This window comes from Eumetopias jubatus, unplaced genomic scaffold, assembly GCF_037043125.1.
Source record: "Eumetopias jubatus isolate StellerSeaLion01/CBP00866 unplaced genomic scaffold, mEumJub1_p1.0 scaffold_1, whole genome shotgun sequence".
Lineage (NCBI taxonomy): Eukaryota > Metazoa > Chordata > Mammalia > Carnivora > Otariidae > Eumetopias > Eumetopias jubatus.
The window spans coordinates 158,660,833-158,678,384 of NW_028274807.1; the positions used below are offsets into that span (position 1 = coordinate 158,660,833).

The 17,552-nt window shown below is 51.0% G+C and overlaps 1 protein-coding gene across 2 annotated transcripts in view; it reads right to left on the minus strand.

The window, feature by feature from the left end:
* Nucleotides 1–961: 961 nt before the first annotated feature.
* Nucleotides 962–17,552, minus strand: part of ALDH1L1 (aldehyde dehydrogenase 1 family member L1) — an 82,335-nt gene continuing 65,744 nt past the window's right edge. For both annotated transcript variants that reach the window (XM_028101735.2, XM_028101736.2), the window contains 7 exons: nucleotides 13,894–13,987; nucleotides 11,230–11,329; nucleotides 9,851–9,949; nucleotides 6,868–7,033; nucleotides 4,167–4,272; nucleotides 2,837–3,036; nucleotides 962–1,017 (listed from right to left, as the gene is read on the minus strand). In XM_028101735.2, coding sequence (XP_027957536.1) covers nucleotides 962–1,017; nucleotides 2,837–3,036; nucleotides 4,167–4,272; nucleotides 6,868–7,033; nucleotides 9,851–9,949; nucleotides 11,230–11,329; nucleotides 13,894–13,987 — 821 coding nt within the window. The remainder of the gene's footprint in view (nucleotides 1,018–2,836; nucleotides 3,037–4,166; nucleotides 4,273–6,867; nucleotides 7,034–9,850; nucleotides 9,950–11,229; nucleotides 11,330–13,893; nucleotides 13,988–17,552) is intronic.

Genomic DNA, 17,552 nt, shown 5'->3' on the forward strand with positions numbered 1-17,552 from the left:
AATCAGAGGTCTCAAGTGGAACTGTAGAGAGGCACCCTGGCTGAAACCAAGCTCTGTGTGTGTGTCTGAAGAGGGAAGAAAAGTGTTTCTTGGCTCTATTTGGGATCACATGTGCCTGTGCTCCACATGTTGCCTGCTCTTCTGCTGGGAAGGGCTGTTTGCAGATGAGCAAACAAATGAGCAAAGCCTGGGCCAGGCCACTCCTAGCACAGCCAGGGAAACTGCAGGGGGAAGAGAAGATCTTCAGATGCCGTGGAGCCCAGAAAGGCAGAGCAGGTGGGCTGGGGGGTTGAAATGCCAACCAGAGAGTGCCATGTGGGGCAAAGTGAGGCAACAGCAGGTAAGTGGAGGTGTAATGTTTGGGACATAGTGGGTGGGGTGAAGAAGGGAAGGCCCCAGCGTCCTGCAGGGTGAGAGGAGAAAGAGAGAGCAAAGTGGAGGGATGGGATGCTGGTTCCAACCCTAACCCTAACCCATCCTGCTTCCTCTGCTCTGCATTTCCCAAGAGTCACCCCACAGATGTCTCTCACACCTAGCTTCATCCTAACTGATGCACACCCACATTTCGCTGCTGCACCTCTCCCCAGGGCACCCTCCTTGGGCAATACACACGAGTGCCTGGACCTGCAGGGCCACCCAGGAACACCCACAGATGGAACGGAGAGACACAGGGTTGCCACTGGCCATAACTTTTATTCACCCTGGGGCCACCTTCTCACCTAGCCAAAGGCCACTGTGATCAGACAGGGTTGGGGATGTCCCAGCGGGGACAGAGGTGCAGGCAGGGGGCTTCCACCAGTGCTTCCAGTGGAGGTGTTGCTTGCTCAGGAGGAGATGAGAGGGCAGGAACTCTGGGGAAGCAGCCTTGGCCTCCCCCTGAGAAGGCAGGCTGGTTCAGGCCTGGTTGTGGAGGGCAAGGACACATTGTGGAGAGGGGAGTTTTCTCGCAGGAGACCTTTCATCAGTACTCGAAAGTAACCGTCTTGACCCGCAGGTACTCATTCAGGGCTGCCTCTCCTGCAAGACAGCACGTACCATGGAGAAAGGTCACACTCACAGCAGCTCCTAGGGCGGGTCCCACACTGTTGCAAGCGCTGCAGCCCTTTTATCTCACAGATCCCTGTAGCAACCGTGTGGGGTCCGCCCAGGCTCAGCCCCAGTTACAGAAGAGAAACCAAGGTCTTGGCAGGTCCTGCATTAGTTGTAGGGTTGGGGGTGATAAGGATTCCACCACAGGCATCGGAATACAGACTAATTGGGGGCAACTGTTCCACTGTTCCAGAAACTTCCCTGCTCTGACTACCTCCTCTAGAGGAACGGCAGCCCCATCGCCCCGAGGGCAGCCAAGAGGCTCTCTGGTGCCCTCCTACTCACCCAGAGGTGCCAGTCCATTGCCTGTCCCCACTGCTGCCCCCCAGCTAATTCCAGGTCATGCTGCTCCTGGGAAAGGGAGTCAGAGGCACCCAGAGTTTGGCTGTGTTCCACAGCTGGTGTGTTTGGCCCCACAACCAGTATGTGGGGCCTGCGGTTGCCTGACATCTCCCCCACCCGCTAAGGTTGACCCCAGGAGCCACGCTTCACCAGCTGGGGCCTGCTGAGGGCTCTGGGCCAAACCCTGATGGGTTACTGGGGGTGACTGGTTTATGTGCACAGGACACAGGAAGAGGGGGCAGCAGAGAGGATGAGCTGGAGCAGCTCAGGGCCAGGGTCATAAGTGACAGACCAGATCCTGGGGACCCGGCACCCACAGCCTCCTGAATAACAGTGGCCCTTGTAGATTCCAGTGGAGGAACCAAGAAGGGGTGGCAGACAGGGAAAAGGGAGCAGGACTGTCCAACATTGTGTACATGCATGTGTGTATGAGTGCGAGTCCCACCTCTGGGTGCTCAGTGTAGTGTCGGGCTTTGGGGGGTGTTGTTGGGGCTTCTTTCACAAGCATCTTTGGGGTTTTCTGCAGGGTATGAAGGATGGAGTGGGGGGAGAAAATGAAATAGCAACCTCTCTATGATCAAGCCTCAGCTCAAACCTCCTTGAGCATCCTGAGCTGGGTTCAGGGATGGAGGCTCTCGGAAACAGCTGCTCTCCCAGACCCTGCCCTCCCTGCCACCACCACGGCTGGGCATCAGAGCTGGGATCCCCAAGTGGAGCCAGTTATCAACTGCTGGATTCCATGGTGGCAGGATGGGGAGAGCAGCGCTCATCCTAAATCATGCAATAGCCCAGTGCCAGATCAGACCTCCACTTCTCCTGGCAGGCCAGGCAGGGCTTGAGCTTGGTTACCCACCTGAGTGACATTGTCTCTACACTGGGGACTCACACTGCCCCACTGCCCTCCATACTCGGCCTCCACAGTTTCCCCTCTTTCTGTGGATGAAGCTCTGACTGCAGCCCCCAGGGCCCTGCTCTCTGGTCCGCCGCCTGCCTCCCCAGCCTCCTCCTCTCCGGACTTCCCCAGCCCTGCCCTCAGGCCCCTCGCTGCAGCTCCAAGACCAAAGCTGGTTCTCTCAGGACCTGCTGTCCTCTCAATTGGGAACACATGTCTTTATATTGCCTCCTCCAGCCACTCGAACCTCAGTGCAGGCGCCACCTCCTTGGAGAGGCCCACCCTGGTCCCCTCTAAAATGACCCTCCTGATCTTCCTGGACAGATCACTCTGTCTTACCCACTTCCTCCACTCTTCACTTCCCAGCTGGATCTTGTTTACTGCCTTAATTATCCCCTGTCCACTCCCAGTGAGAAGTGAGCACTGGGAGCCATCTTGTCAACGCTATACCATCGGTCCCCAGGACAGGGCCTGGCACCAAGGGGCCTTAACAGATGTTCAGGATTAGGTTACCGAGGTCTTTGCCAAAGCCAGACTGCTTGAACCCTCCAAAGGGAGCGGCCACATCAGTCTTGTTGTATGTGTTGACAAACACGGTGCCGGCCTCCAGCTTGTCGCTGACGTACAGGGCCTTGTTGATGTCCCTGGTGAAGATGCCCGAAGCCAGGCCAAACTCCGTGGCATTGGCCCGAGACAGCACAGTGTCCACGTCGCTGTAGGGAAAACCCAGGAAGAACTCTGTGAGGAGCACCATGGGGCCACCCTGGGCATGGGACACAGAAAGACTGGCACCCCTTCCTCCAAGGGGGGTGCCTGGCCCACTGCAAGCTCCCCACCACATAGGACCCTCTGAGCAAACGTGCCAGGCCTACAGCAAGTGTGGAGGAGATAGGGCAGCCAAGCAAAGAGGAAAGAATGACAGAGAGGAGGCAGAGCAGTCAGACTCTTCTGGTCATCATGGGTGAGCCCCTCACTGTGTAGACAGGGGGATGGGAGCCCAGGGAAGGGGGCAGGCTGGGGACCCACCACACATGGAAAGGCATTCCTTGGGCAGCTACACTGGGGGCATCCACAGACATCACAGGCTTGAAACTGAGCACAATGCTTGGTAGATGGGAGAAAAGTATCTCATTCTAATACAATCAGCATGTAAAGAAAATTTTGGTAATTTTTTGATAGTTGGAAATATAGGGTATCTAGGATGAGATGCCATTCTGTAATCTGCTCAAAGGTGCTACTCTGAAAAATAATAGTCAGGAAAAGAACCCATGGTAGAACAATTATGGCCAGCCCATTTCCTCTCCCTTTAAGACAGGTCTGGCCTCAGTGACTTGCTGGACCAATAAGACAGGTGGAAGTGGGCTTCTGGGCTTTCTGAGGCCAACTGATGGTTCTTGAGGAGGCTTGCATCTTCCACCTGCCTTCTTTGAGCTGGGTGCCGAGGAGCAGCTGCCCCGACATGGTCCACAGGAGAGGCGGCCAGCCCCATGGAACCCTGATCAAATTGAAGACTCACAAGTGAATTAAGTAACTTGCTATTCTAAGCCACCAGGGTTTGGGGTGGTTTATTATGCAGCAGTGGATAAGAACAGAACCCAGAATGCTGTGAGAGGCATCAGAGAGACAAGGAAGACACTCTCAGTGGGACACAGCCTTGCAGGTCCCCTAGGGCTCTCCTAACTTCAGTGGTTGAAAAGGACTTGGCAGGAAGCTAGGCTGTATCCACAGCCCCCACCCCATCTGCATTCCCCTTCTGCACTCCCCTCCACAAAGCTCAAGCAAAGACCCCAGTAAGGCAAGCAAGAGGATCAGGCTCTCAAGAGATATAAGCAGGACTCCCTACCCATCAGCAAACCGAGAGATGATCATGATGGGCCCAAAGGACTCCTCCTTGGCTATGAACATGTGGTCCTCCACGTCCGTGAAAACAGTTGGCTCGAAGAAGAAACCTACAGGGGAGACAGAGGTCCATGGTGTGCAGGTGGGTGGTCCTCTCCCCAGCCAGGCCTGGGCCCCACCAGCCACCATGCACACATCCTGCAGTTTGTGACACCTGTGTGGTGGATGCTACAGACGGTGGGTGGCTTTCCTGCCCCAGGCGTATGAGTTCACAGCATCCTCACAACAACCCTTTCAACTAAATACCGCTGAGGAAGATGAGCCGCTCAGTGTTGGTCTGTGATACAGTGGAGATTCTTTACCTAGTGCAGGCCCTCAGATGGCTCTCGATCAGTCCCTGTGGAGTAGGTTGAGCTGGGGGTGGGAGATCCTTGGACATGGGTTTTGATGGACAGGACCTCTCAGGACTGTCTCCCTGATTCCTGGCCCCTCAGTGCAGGTACACGCCCCAGGTGCAAGGGTGACTACTTTCAGGCAGGATACAGCCTCCTGCTATCCTGTCAACACAAGCCCACCACCTCCTCCCATCCAGACTGCTGCCCCTACAGGCCCTGGTTGTAGATGGAACCACCTCTGACAGCAGAAATGCTTCCTCTATTTCTCCTCTAGACACAGAGCCCGGGGACCCGGAGACCTTAATGGACTGAGATGTAATTTAGCCTGACTAAGGGAAAATTGAGAGACTTGAAATTTTCTCTTTCCAGTTTTTAGGAAAGAAATTAACTTTAAAAACAACTTAATAAAGTATTCCATACTTTTCATACATTTATAAATTATATTTTAACATTAACTACAGTTTTTAAAAAGCTACGCTAGATATGAACGCATGTTGATTCATGTGGTATGGCCTGTATTCTCTCAGTCTGCAAACGAGCTGCTGCCTACCAGGTGCTGGAGGCTCTGCACTGGCCGGGCTCTGTCCCTTTTCTATTCTTTCTATACTCTTCCCCTCTCGATGAGGCTCCCTCATCCTCTGATGTCCAGTCGGGTTTGTAGCTTACAGCTCTGCTCCTCACCGGGTTCCAGGAATTCTGCTCCCTCCTCTGGGCCCTCAGGCCAGGGGGTAGTGATAGTGGCTCCCCAGTGTCCTGGTTTTTGGGGGCTGCATCCCCCTAACTGTTCTGCAAACCATGCCTTTACTTCACTCCTTCCCATCAGACCCTGAACTCTGGCCTTATGGAGCCCCTAGTCTACTGAGGGCAAGGAAGTGGGTAGCTGTCAGTGGCCATCAGTGGCTATAAAACTGTCACTGTATGAGGTGCCAGGGAACATCTGTGACACAGGAACACCTATGGTCTGGGCCTGGATGTTATTTGAGCTCGTTGATGAATTTGCCAGTTGAGGAAATGGGGAGGTGTTTGTTAATCAGAGGAGCAGCAGAAGCCCAGGGAGCAGGAAAACATGAGATGTACTCAGAGAGAGTAAAATGTGGCTGGAGCATGGGTCATGGGCAAGCCAGTTAGCTTAGGACCATGGAAGACCCTGGGTATGAAGTGAAGAGTTTGAGCTTGCTGCTGTAGGAGGATGGGTCACTGTATAAGTTGCTTCAACATTGGGGGAGACATAATCAGAATTCTGGCAGCTACCATAGGTAAAGGGTTAGCATGGTACAAAACGTTCCTCAGGAAGCAGATATGATGGCGCAGGCAAAACAAGCTGCAGAGTCAGCAGTATGGCAACAGGGATGCAGGGAAGGAAGACAGATTTTTAATTTAAGAGAATGAGGCAATTAATTTAAAGTAGGGGGTCAAGAAAAGAGAGGAGTCTAGAATTCATTGTTTCCTTCCTTCCTTCCTTCCATCAAATTAACTCAGGTTTGGTATGAGTCTCAGTGCTGGCATGAAGGACCTAATAGTGTAGAAGACAGACATGGTGCCTGTCCCCATGTGGTGGGCAGTCTGACAAGGAAGCATCTCAAACAGTCCATGCCACAGCCCCTGCTCCTCTGGCTCCAGTGACCTGACCAAATGGAAGATTCTAGAGAGGCAAGTGTATGTCTGGGTCAGGACAGTCAGATGATGTGATGGATTTGGTACCCATTCAGTCTGAAGGGCCTGGGGACATGCGGGTGGAGGTGTCTAGGTGGTCAGGATTTCTGGATGAGGAGGAGCCAGGAGACAGATACTTGGGAGGGTGTGAGCCACTGCGGGGGGTGAGATCCTTCAGGGAAAGGGTCTGCCATGAGAATCGCTCCAAGCTCAGGAGAGACTTGGGGATATACCTCCATTTAAGGCACAGGTGGAGAGGGAGGTTCAGCGAAAAGTAACCGCTGAGAAGTAATGCCAAAGACAGAAAGACATGAAAGCCAGTGCCACGGAATCCACGGGAGGAAAGAACTTCAAGGATGCGGAGATGTTCATGGCAAATCAAAGTCCACTATGATACGCATTAAACCAGCACTGACTGGATTTCAGCTCTGGTGTCTTCACCTTGCCAGTACCACACCTGGTCTGGCCGGGGTCCAAATAGCCAAGGCCACTGCAGCCAATGTACCAAATGAGTCCTGAGGTCTGGGAGCCTAACCGTGGCCTTCACATACCTCCAGTTAGAGTGGGGCAGGAGACCAGAGGCCATGCTGCCTGCCCTCCAGGTCACCCCAGTGGGCCATGAGTGCTCTGAGGTGAGCCAGGAGTGCTCTGACTGACCTGGTCGAGGGACTTGACTCCCACCACAGACCAGCGTGGCCCCTTCCTCCACACCACGCTGGCAGTACTCCACCAGCTTCCGCAGGTGGGCTTGGTGGTTCTGTGGCCCGTGGTTGGTGTCCCGGTCTAGAGGGTTGCCGATCTTCATCTTCCTCACCTCTTCTACCTGTGGAGAGTCCTCCCAGTCAGGTTCTGCTCAGGTACTGTGGTTTCTGATGATACTCCCAGCCTGACCCACCTAACGTGTTTGCATGTTCGGTGACCAGCTACTGGGCTGTGAAGAAAGTCCACATGTCCTCAGGATGGTCTCTATTCTGGTTCCAAATCTGCCTCCCAGGCTGAAACCCCAAAGGTATCCAATGTGCAAGGAGACCCAAGCCTAGCATCAGGCAGGCTGAGAAAACGGAGGTGTCCAGGGACAGGGTGAGGGCCAGACATGGGCCAGCAAAGAGTGTGTCCCTACAGTGGTCCCGCACCCAGCTTCATAGGCTGAGAAGCTGAGAGAACATTTGTCTGGGGCCTCCAGAATATGGAATGGGGGTAGGGCAGGGAAACACATGTCTTGCTGCAATGCCCTGGTGACAAGAGGAATAGACTCTAAGTGGAGTGGAGGGGCCTGGGCTTTGAGTCCACCCACTCCTGCTCCTACTTCTTCCTGCTTCAGAGCCCAGCTTCAAGTCCCCCTCCTCTGGGAAGCCTTCCCTGTTGCCTCAGCCAACCTAAAAGTAGGTCTAGGCTTTACCTTGGGTTTGGGTCTCCACAAAAGATGTGCTACATGGTATCTGATGGATTCTGGGGTTGGATGCAGAGTCAGAAAAGCCCCTGAATGTGGGATGCTGTGCTATGGAAAAGAACTCAGATGGCATAACCAGTGGGAGGTAGACATTAGACCTTCTGGGCTCCTGGCTGGAGTTCACCTTTCCTGTTATTGTCACCTATCTGCAGGTTTTTTCCTCGGTTTCTTAAGACCAAACAAGGTCATCTCTACCCTCACTGTGGCTGCATCAAGGTCAGGCCTGACTGGCCTTCTCCTCCTCCACCGAGGCCAGGGCTACTTCACCCCTCCATTCAGGCTCTACACCCCCTAGCCAGGCCTAATCAGAAGACACTCAAGCCCCCAAGGACCACCCCCTGCCCTCTCACCAAGGACCCCTTAGCTCTTCTGTGCTGAAGGGAGTCCTGATCCCCTGCTTTGCTCCCCTTCTCTGCTCCCACTTGGCCACCAACCACCCCCCACCCCCAACTCCATCCTTAGGATGCCAAGAGCAATAATGCTGAGTGTCCTGGATGTGCCTCTCGCTACCTGTATTTGGGAGTTGAAATTATCCTGACAGTTCTCCTGGGATTCTGACCCCTGCCCTCACCCTGTGGGGGTTTGACAACTCCTTTGCAGACTCCTGGAGGGGACTGGGCTTGCCCAGCTATGTTTCCTGCAACTACATCCACTCAGTGAGCTGCTCCTTCATGGGCCCTCCATCGTGACTCCCCATCCATGCCCCAGGTTCAGCCAGTCCTGTACTGGGCTTATAGCAGTGATGGACTCGCTCACCCAGGCTGCCCAGCTCCCAAACTACAGTGGGTTATGTATTGTATTCATTTCTCATCAGGATAGGGTTGGTTTCCCACTCCTTCAATTTGAGCTGGCTTGTGACTTGGCAGAATGTGGCAGAAGCAAACTTTAGGGGTCCCATGAGGCCTCTACACTCCCCAAGAGGCCTCTACACTCCTATTCTCACTCTTAGGAGTCTTGCCATTGGCCCTGCATGTGTCCGAGCACATGCTGCAGGATGAAGGACCCCAGGTACAAAGACAAGCCATCCCAACACAGCCACCAAGTGCCCCCACTGACCGCAGATGCACAAGCAAGCTCTGGTGGACTTGGGCTGGTGCCCACAGTGCCAACCTGCAGGGCTGTGACTGCATGAACTGCTGTTATCCCAAGCCACTAAGTTTTGGGAGTAGCTTGTTATGCGGCAAAAGCTGTTACACTCCCTTCTAGAAACCCTGTTTCCTCACTGCCTTTCATATTTTTACCCGTTATCCAAAACCATCTCCAGAACTCCTTCCTAACAGCTGCCTCGCCTTATACCAGTCCTGCTTTCTCTTTTTTCCTGGCTTCCTAAATATAGTTTTTAAAACCTGCACATAGGGGCTGTGTTCAGCATCCCCTCTCATATCCACTGGGATCAGACTCTGCTCTCCAGGATATGGGGAAGGGGCTCTTGGCTGAAGCTGAGCCAACCAGAGCTCCGTAGGCCCTGCAATCACTGAATGGACCAGCGATAGACCTGGGACCCAGTCACACCAACCAGCATCCTTCCCTACACCCTTTTCCAACAGAATCAGTGGGGACAGAGTGACTTCCTTTCTGGTTCTATGTTGTAAGAATGTAGGAGATGCTGTGAGTACCACACCTCATCCTCTTTACATGTGAGTACCCACCCTGCAGCAGCCGAGAGAGGTGGCTGCTGACGGTCCCAGGTCCCAGGGAGACCTCCTCTAGCCCATGAACACTCATAGCCAACAACTGTTGACAGGGGATAAAAGCCTGGCCCTTGGACCCCAGGGGTCCACCTACGAGGTATCATTCGTGCTCCAGAGCTCCTACCTGTGGGTCAGGCTAAGGCTGGATGTCACTTGAGACCATGTCTTTTCCCTGTCCTCTCCTGGTCCCTCTCACCTCCCAGGCTTCACCTGACAGCTCGCCAATAGTGAGCCACATGCACCTGAACTCCTGGCTTAGGCTTCACTGCTGGGGAGCTGACCTAGGACAGCCCCTTTCTGGTTATGTCAGTTTGAGCTGCAGGGTTACTATTTCTTGCTGAAATAATGAAAACACGTGAAAAAGGATACAGATTTGTGTGAGGGTTTCCTGACTCAGATGGACAGTGCCCAACTCCACCTGACCCAGCCTTGCCTCCCTGCCCCCTACCTCCTACAGCGCAGGTGGCTGTCTCAGTGAAGACTCCGCAGCAGAACTTACCACCTTCTGTACAAACTGGTCGTGGATCGAGTCCTCTACAAAAAGCCGTCCCGCTGCAATGCAGTTTTCCCCTTTGTTGAAGAAGACGGAGCTCATCCCCTTTGGAGAATGGATAAGGATGCTGGCTTACAACCGCTCCCAGGGTGCCAGCCCCCCCACACCCCACCAGGCCCATGTACCCCCTTCTTATAGGGAAGGGGAGGAATGTGTGTGTCCTGACCTCCAGTGGGATGGTGGGCCAGGCCCAGCCAGCAATGGACATACAGCCTCTACTCATTCTTCAGTCACCTCAAGAGGAGAGCTGAATCCCATCCCCTGGGGGGACACCTGTGTCCACATTACAGAGAGTGGAGGACAAGAGGGAGTGGAGTGGAATGGAGTAGAGTGAACCTGGAGACCCTGTATGCCAGCGTGCTCCCTGGGGTGATGCAGGAGGGGTCAGAGTCCACACTCTTGGGGCTGAGCCTGGAGAGTCTGTTAGCTTGGGGCAGGCAGCAGATGGCAGGCAAAGGCAGGCAGGCAGCCCCCTGTCTTGGGAGGGACTGGGTGCCAGCCCAGGCCTCAGAGAACTCCTGGCAGGATTCCAGAATAAATGTCCTCAGAGGCTCAAGGGAGCCTGCATGTTGGACCTGGAAGCCCTATGTGGGGGGCCAAGGGAGGAGGGAAACCTGGTAGCTGGAATTGCATTGCCCAATGACATGGCCTGGGCCTCTGGCCCTGCAGCAATGCCCTTGTCACTGGGGCCAAGACTCTTGGGCTGTTGGATTTGCCTCCCTCAGTTTCCCTATCTGAGGCTGCATTCCCCTTCGTGTCCATGTTGGGCATCACATCATCCTCCAAGGCACAGTGAGACTTAGACGGAATGGGGCATACTTGGACATCTGGTTGAACTGGCTTGCTCTCACACATGTGGAGAGGGGGACCGAAGCATAACAATGACAATGATAATACGAGCTTAAGAACCACTGACACACAGCACCTGCCACATCTAAGCGCTTCAGACTTAATAGCTTGTTGAATCCCTGTAACAACCATAGGAGTATTCTCCTTATGGTATAGGTGAGAACACAAGGCCCAGAAACGTTGAGTAACTTGCCTGAGGCTGCCCAGTGGGTCAGTGGTGGAGCTGGGCAAGTGGACATAGCAAAAAGGAAAAGTCATGCTGATTTCAGAACAGATGGAACCGTGGCTTACATTTCCCATTCTGTGAAGTTGATCTCAGTAATCTTGACAATAATGAAACTTCTTGGGAAGTCTGTTTTCTAGAAGGCATATGTCATCTGTGCCCCAGGCCCCTTCCAGTCTAGGCCAAATGTGTGAGTTTGACTGTAGAATCAGAGATGAGTGCCCCACCTCCACCCCCCAAGGCAGGCCCTCACCATCTGCACAGCCTTGCTGAGGTCACAGTCAGCAAAGATGATGAGGGGCGACTTCCCTCCCAGCTCCAGGGACACTTTCTTCACGTTACTCAGGGCGCAGCTGAAAGGGACAGAGGTTGGTTAGGGCTGGGTCCCTGGGAGATTGAGACACAGGGGCTCCAGGTGTGAAGCTCCAAAGCATGCTTTACTCAAAGAGCAAGCAGGGGGTCAGAAGGAGCTTCTCCCCACTCCCATGCTCATCAGCTTGCCCCACCTCCCTCCCCTTGCCACACTGCGGCCTTACTCCTCTTCCATACCCAGGCCCACACCCACCACAGGCCTTTGCTCTCACAGCCCTCTCTGGATCACTCTTCCTTCAGATATCCTCAAAGCCTGTTCCTCACTTCCTTCTGGCCTCTGCTCCAACCCCTTGTTGGGGTACTTGCCCCGACTGCTCCCTATAAATTGCATGCTCTTGTGCTCTGCACCTGCTGTGCTTTGCTGCACGTTGTATTTGTGTCCAACCCTGCCCATCAAAACATAAGCCCCAGTGGGGCAGGCAGGCATTTGTCTGGTCATGCAGCTGTGTTTGGTAAATATCCAATGAATAAACCAAACACAGAACCATTCTCCAGTTGGGGCAGCTGCATTGCCACAGGGACTCTGGCACCTCAGATTTTTAGTGACAGGTGCAGAGAGAAGCTGGGGATCCTGTGCACGCTGCATCGGTGGGCACAAAGTGGGCTTACTGATACTGTCCTCTCAAGGGACACTAAAGAACTGGGTCAGTGAAACACAGGCATTGCACAGGAGGGGAGTGGAGGGTCTTCTCACTCAGGACTGACCCAGGAAGAGGGCTTCCATCTCAGGCACCAGCCACAGGGGTTTTGGAAAGCCCCCAGAAGATGGCAGTCCCAGAGCCACAGGATGCTTACCCAAGTCCTCCTGCCCTGGACTCCTCAGAGCTGATATTTACTGAGCCCTCCCTCTGGCCTTAACACACATGTGCTCACATATGACTCTCGCCTATCCAGCACAGGAGAGACTAGCTAGCTTTTGAATAAGGACAGGTAAATAAGCGGCTGTGACTACTTGCAGCCACCCTTCCAACTCCCTCTGTCCGTCAGTCCTGCACCACCACCAGCCTCCCTCTCTTCAGTGCTGAGGCTTATTCTCCTACATTCAAAATGCATCAGAACAGCTCCACCTGGCCTGCTCACAGGCTGTGACATCAGCCTCTACTGATCCTAAAGACACGCTCCCCGAGCCACATTGGCTGTAGCTCCTGACCCAGAAGAGGATCTCATGTAAAGCTGCTGAGATCAAGCAGGGTGCCACTCAAGTAAGGGGGCAGGGTCCAGACTGCACCCCAGCTCACAGAGGGGTCGTGGGGCCAAGGGGTGAGAATCCATCTTGTGGTGCACAGAGGGGCCCATGGAGAGCAGGGTCAGAGGCTGCAGAAGAGTCCCAGGGAGAAAAAACACTGCTCTGCATTGGGGTCTACAATGAGATGTTTTAAAACAAGAGAAACCTTTCTCCCCATGGCATTGTCATATCATAGCTGGACTGCCCCGGGAGTTCTCATGCCTGAGTTTTACAACAGAGACAGATGAGGGTGGTCACATGACCTCAGAGAAAGGTGTTAATATGCCCAACAGAAGCCCCAGCTCCTCTCTATTTGTACTTTTCACTCAACTATAGATGCCTGAAACCCACCTCCAGAATCCAGCTTCAGTGGGGTGGGGCTCAGGCATCCCATGGTTGTCTTGGGGAAGCCAGGGCTACAAGGTACTGTGCTGTGGTCCAGCCCTCTCCAAGCTCATCAGCTACATAGACCAGCACCATGGAGCATGCAAACTACCTTTGGGGAAACTGAGGCCTGGAAGGGTCAGGCTTGGCCCCAGTCATATCATGAATTAGTGACAGAGCCAGAAACACAACCCCAGCTGCTTGAGGCAAGTCCAAGGAATAAGAGATGAGAGGATGTTCTAGAACAGGGCTGTCCAATAGACTAGAACAAATGCCTCAAATACCAGCCACATATGTAATGGCAATTCTTTAGCAGCCACTAAAAAACTAAATAAAATTTCTTTTAGTTTTAAGAGAAAACTAAAAAGAAACCAGTGAAATTAATTCTAATATATTTTATTTAACCCAATTAATAAAAAATATTATTTCAACTTGCAATCAACATTTTTTTTAAGATTTTATTTATTTATATGACAGAGAGACACAGTGACAGAGGCAGAGGGAACACAAGCAGGGGGAGTGGGAGAGGGAGAAGCAGGCTTCCCGCAGAGCAGGGAGCCCAATGTGGGGCTCGATCCCAGAACCCTGGGATCATGACCTGAGCCGAAGGCAGACGCTCAATGACTGAGCCACCCAGCGCCCCAATACAAGAAGTTATTAACAAGCCACTTTGTGTACTAAGTTTTCAAAATCCGGTGGACCTTTTACACTTGAAGCACATCTCAATTCAGAGCAGCTCTGTCCCACTTGTGCTCATGGCCCCAAATCACATTGTCTTCAGCAGCCCCCGGTCTGAGTATGCTCCGCAGAGCAGCTGCACCAGCCCCACCAAGGGCTTGTCAGAAACCCAGACACAGAGTCAGAATCTGCATCAACCTCACACACAGCACTGTCCACAACCCAACACTGTGACCAGAGGTAGCCTCAACCACCTACCTCTTCATGATGTGTTTTCCCACCTCTGTGGAACCTGTGAACCCTATTTTCCGCACATCGGGATGGTCTGAGAGTCTCTGGCCAACTAGAGAGCCTGTAGGTAAGAGTGGGCAAGGGGGTCAGGGAGGCTGCCAGGTGCTGAAGGGGAGATACAAGCTCCACCCCCCCACACGTCCATCTTGAGGCCAGAGCTCTGGACTGTGCACCCCAAGTGCTTAGTGCCCTCAGTGCCCAGGGCTTCCTGGGCTTCATTGCCTGCCACAGGTAGAATTGTGTCCCCTTAAAATTCATTATGTTGAAGTCCTAACCCTCAGTACCTCAGATCTGACTGTATTTGAAGACAGGGTCTTTAAAGAGGTGATTAAGTTAAAATGAGGCTATCTTCTCCTTTCTTCAACATACACTTTCTCCTCAGCTGATCTCACCCTGGCACACCTCTTCAAATGCCATTTCCAGACACATCATCCTCTAGATCTGTCTGGGATCTGGATCCATTTGTGATTCCTCTGTTCGGCATCTCCACTTGGATGTCTAACAGCCTCTCAAATTCAACATATTTGAAACCAAGCTCTTAATCTTTCCCTTGATGTGCTTCTCTTCCAGGTTCTCCATTTCAGTAAACAACCTCTCCTTGCAACCAGTTGTTGAAGCCAAGAACCTGGGAGTCAGTCCTGACACTTCCCTTCCCCGCCTTGTCAATTGCCCAGTCCTGGGCTCCTCCACCCACCCAGTCCCTCCATTTCCACTGCTCCCCTGCCTCCGAGCTCATAAAACTGCATGTGCCCAGGTGCACCTGTGAAGATTCTGGTGTAGTAGGTTTGGAGTGGGATACTTGCATCCTTTATATATAGTTAAAGTTCTATATATTGTTAAAGCTCTAAATATAGTTAAAGCTCTATAAGTGATTTTTAAAAGATTTACTTATTCATTTTAGAGAGAGAGAGAGAGAGAAAGTGTGAGTGTGAGAAGGGGCAGAGGGAGAGAATCTTCAAGCAGACTCCCCACTGAGTGCAGAACCTGACACAGGGCTCCATCCCACAACACATGAGATCATGACCTGAGCCGAAACCAAGAGTCAGACACTCAACCGACTGAGCCACCCAGACGCCACAGCTCTGTAAGTGATTTTGATACTAATTCCATTCCACCATTCTTGTTAAAAAGAAAATAACTGTTTGGGAAAGAAATATTTGCAAAAGATATATCTGATAAAGGATTATTATCCAAAATATACAAAGAACTCAACAATAAGAAAATAAACAACCCAATTAAAAAATGGGCAAAATATCTGTACACACACTTCATCAAAGAAGATATACGGATGGCAAATGAATATATGTAAAGATGCTCAACATATATCGTTAGAGATTGCAAATTAAAACAACCACAACACACTTATTAAAATGGCCAAAGTCCAAAATGCTGACAACATCAAATGCTAGAGAGGATATGGAGCAACAGGAATTCTCGTTCATGGTTGGTGGGAATGCAAAATGGTACAACTGCTTTGGAAGACAGTTTGGCCATTTCTTACAAAAGCAAACACAACCTTACTGTAAGATCCAACCATCACACTCCTTGGTATTTACCAAATGAGTTGAAAATTGTCTACATAAAACACTGCACATAGATGTTATTAGCAGCTTTATTCATAGCTGCCAAAACATGGAAGCAACTGAGATGTCCTTCACTATGTGAACAGATAAGTAACCTGTGGTACATCCAGACAATGGAGTATTATTCAGCATTAAAAAGAAATGAGCTATCAAGCCATGAAAAGATGTGGAAGAAATTTAAATGCCTATTACTAAGTGAAAGAAGCCAATCTGAAAAGACTATATACTGTATGAGCCCAACTATATGACATTCTGGAAAAGGCAAAACTATGGAGACAGTAAAAGATTGGTGGCTGCCAGGGACTGGAGGGAGGGAGGGATGAGTGGGTGGAGCACAGGGAAGTTTTAGGGCAGTGACACTATTCTATATGATACCACATTGGTGGAGGCATGTCATTATACATTAGTCATAGAATGTACAACATCAAGAGTGAATCCTAATGAAAATCATGGACTTTGAGTGATACTGATGTGTCAGTGTAAGTTTGTCAATTGTGACAAACCTACCACTCTGGCATAGGATGTTGATAATGAAGGAGGTGTGAGTATATGGGGATATAAAGTATATGGGAATTCTCTACACTTTCCACTCAATTTTTCTGTGAACCTTAAACTGGTCTGAAAAATAAAGTGTATTTAATAATAATAATATTTATAAGAAGGTATCACATATCAAATTAAAAAGAAACTCTCCATTTTAAAGATTTTGTTTTTAAGTACTCTCTACACCCAATGTGGGGCTAGAACTCACAATCCTGAGATCAAGGGTTGCATGCTCCACTGACTGACCTGGCCAGGCACTCCAGAAGTTCTCCATTTTATTTTTATTTCTTTCTTTCTTTTAAAGATTTCATTTATTTTACAGAGAGACTCAGTAAGAGAGGGAACACAAGCAGGTGGAGTGGAAGAGGGAGAAGCAGGCTTCCCACAGAGCAGGGAGCCTGATGCGGGGCTCAATCCCAGAAACCCGGGATCATGACCTGAGCCGAAGGTAGATGCTTAACGACTGAGCCACCTAGGTGCCCCAGGAAGTTCTCCATTTTAGAAAGAAGAATGTTTACAAGCTATTATGGGTTAAATTGTGTCTTCCCCCCATTCATGTGTTGATATCCTAACCCCTAGTACCTCAGAATGTGACTTTATTTGCTATCTAGTTTGTGGTACTTTATTATGGCAGCTCTAGCAAACAAATACACAGGCCATATTCTCTAATCATGACATAATAAAACTAGAAATAGAAGAACAGAATTTTAGAAAAAAACTTGGTGAGTTTTTTAGTCTTCTTACTTGCTGGGTCAGAGAAGATATCAAAACTACAGTTGCATGTTATTTAAGAGTAATAAAAATAGAGGAGGCAAGATGGCAGAGGAGTAGGGGACCCTGTTTCAACCAGTCCCCTGAATTTAGTTGGATATCTACCAAACCATTCTGAACCCCCATGAAAGCAGTCTGAGATGTAAGAATATATATCTGGATCTCTACAAGCAGAAAAGCACTGCTTTTTGCAAGGTAAGACGTGCAGAGTCATGAATCTGTGGGGAGATATAGGGAGATAAACAGAAGGGGGAGGGAGCCTCCATAAGCTGGCACCTGGAAAGTGATATAACACCAGAGCACAAAATTGGAACCCTTAGAAATCTGCTCTAGGGAGGGACATCCCTCTCTGAAAGTGGCTCTGGAAATGAAAAGGCAGAACACAAACAATCCAGTCAGGAAATGGGCAGAAGACATGAACAGACAGACACTTCTCCAAAGAAGACATACAATGGCTAACAGACACATGAAAAATGTTCAACATCACTAGCCATCAGGGAAATACAAATCAAAACCACAATGAGATACCACCTTACACCAGTTAGAATGGCTAAAATTAAGAAGGCAGGAAACAACAAATGTTGATGAGGATGTGGAGAAAGGGGAATCCTCTTACACTGTTGGTGGGAATGCAAGCTGGTACGGCCACTCTGGAAAACAGTATGGAGGTTCCTCAAGACATTAAAATTAGAGGTACCCTATGACCCAGCAATTGCACTACTGGGTTTT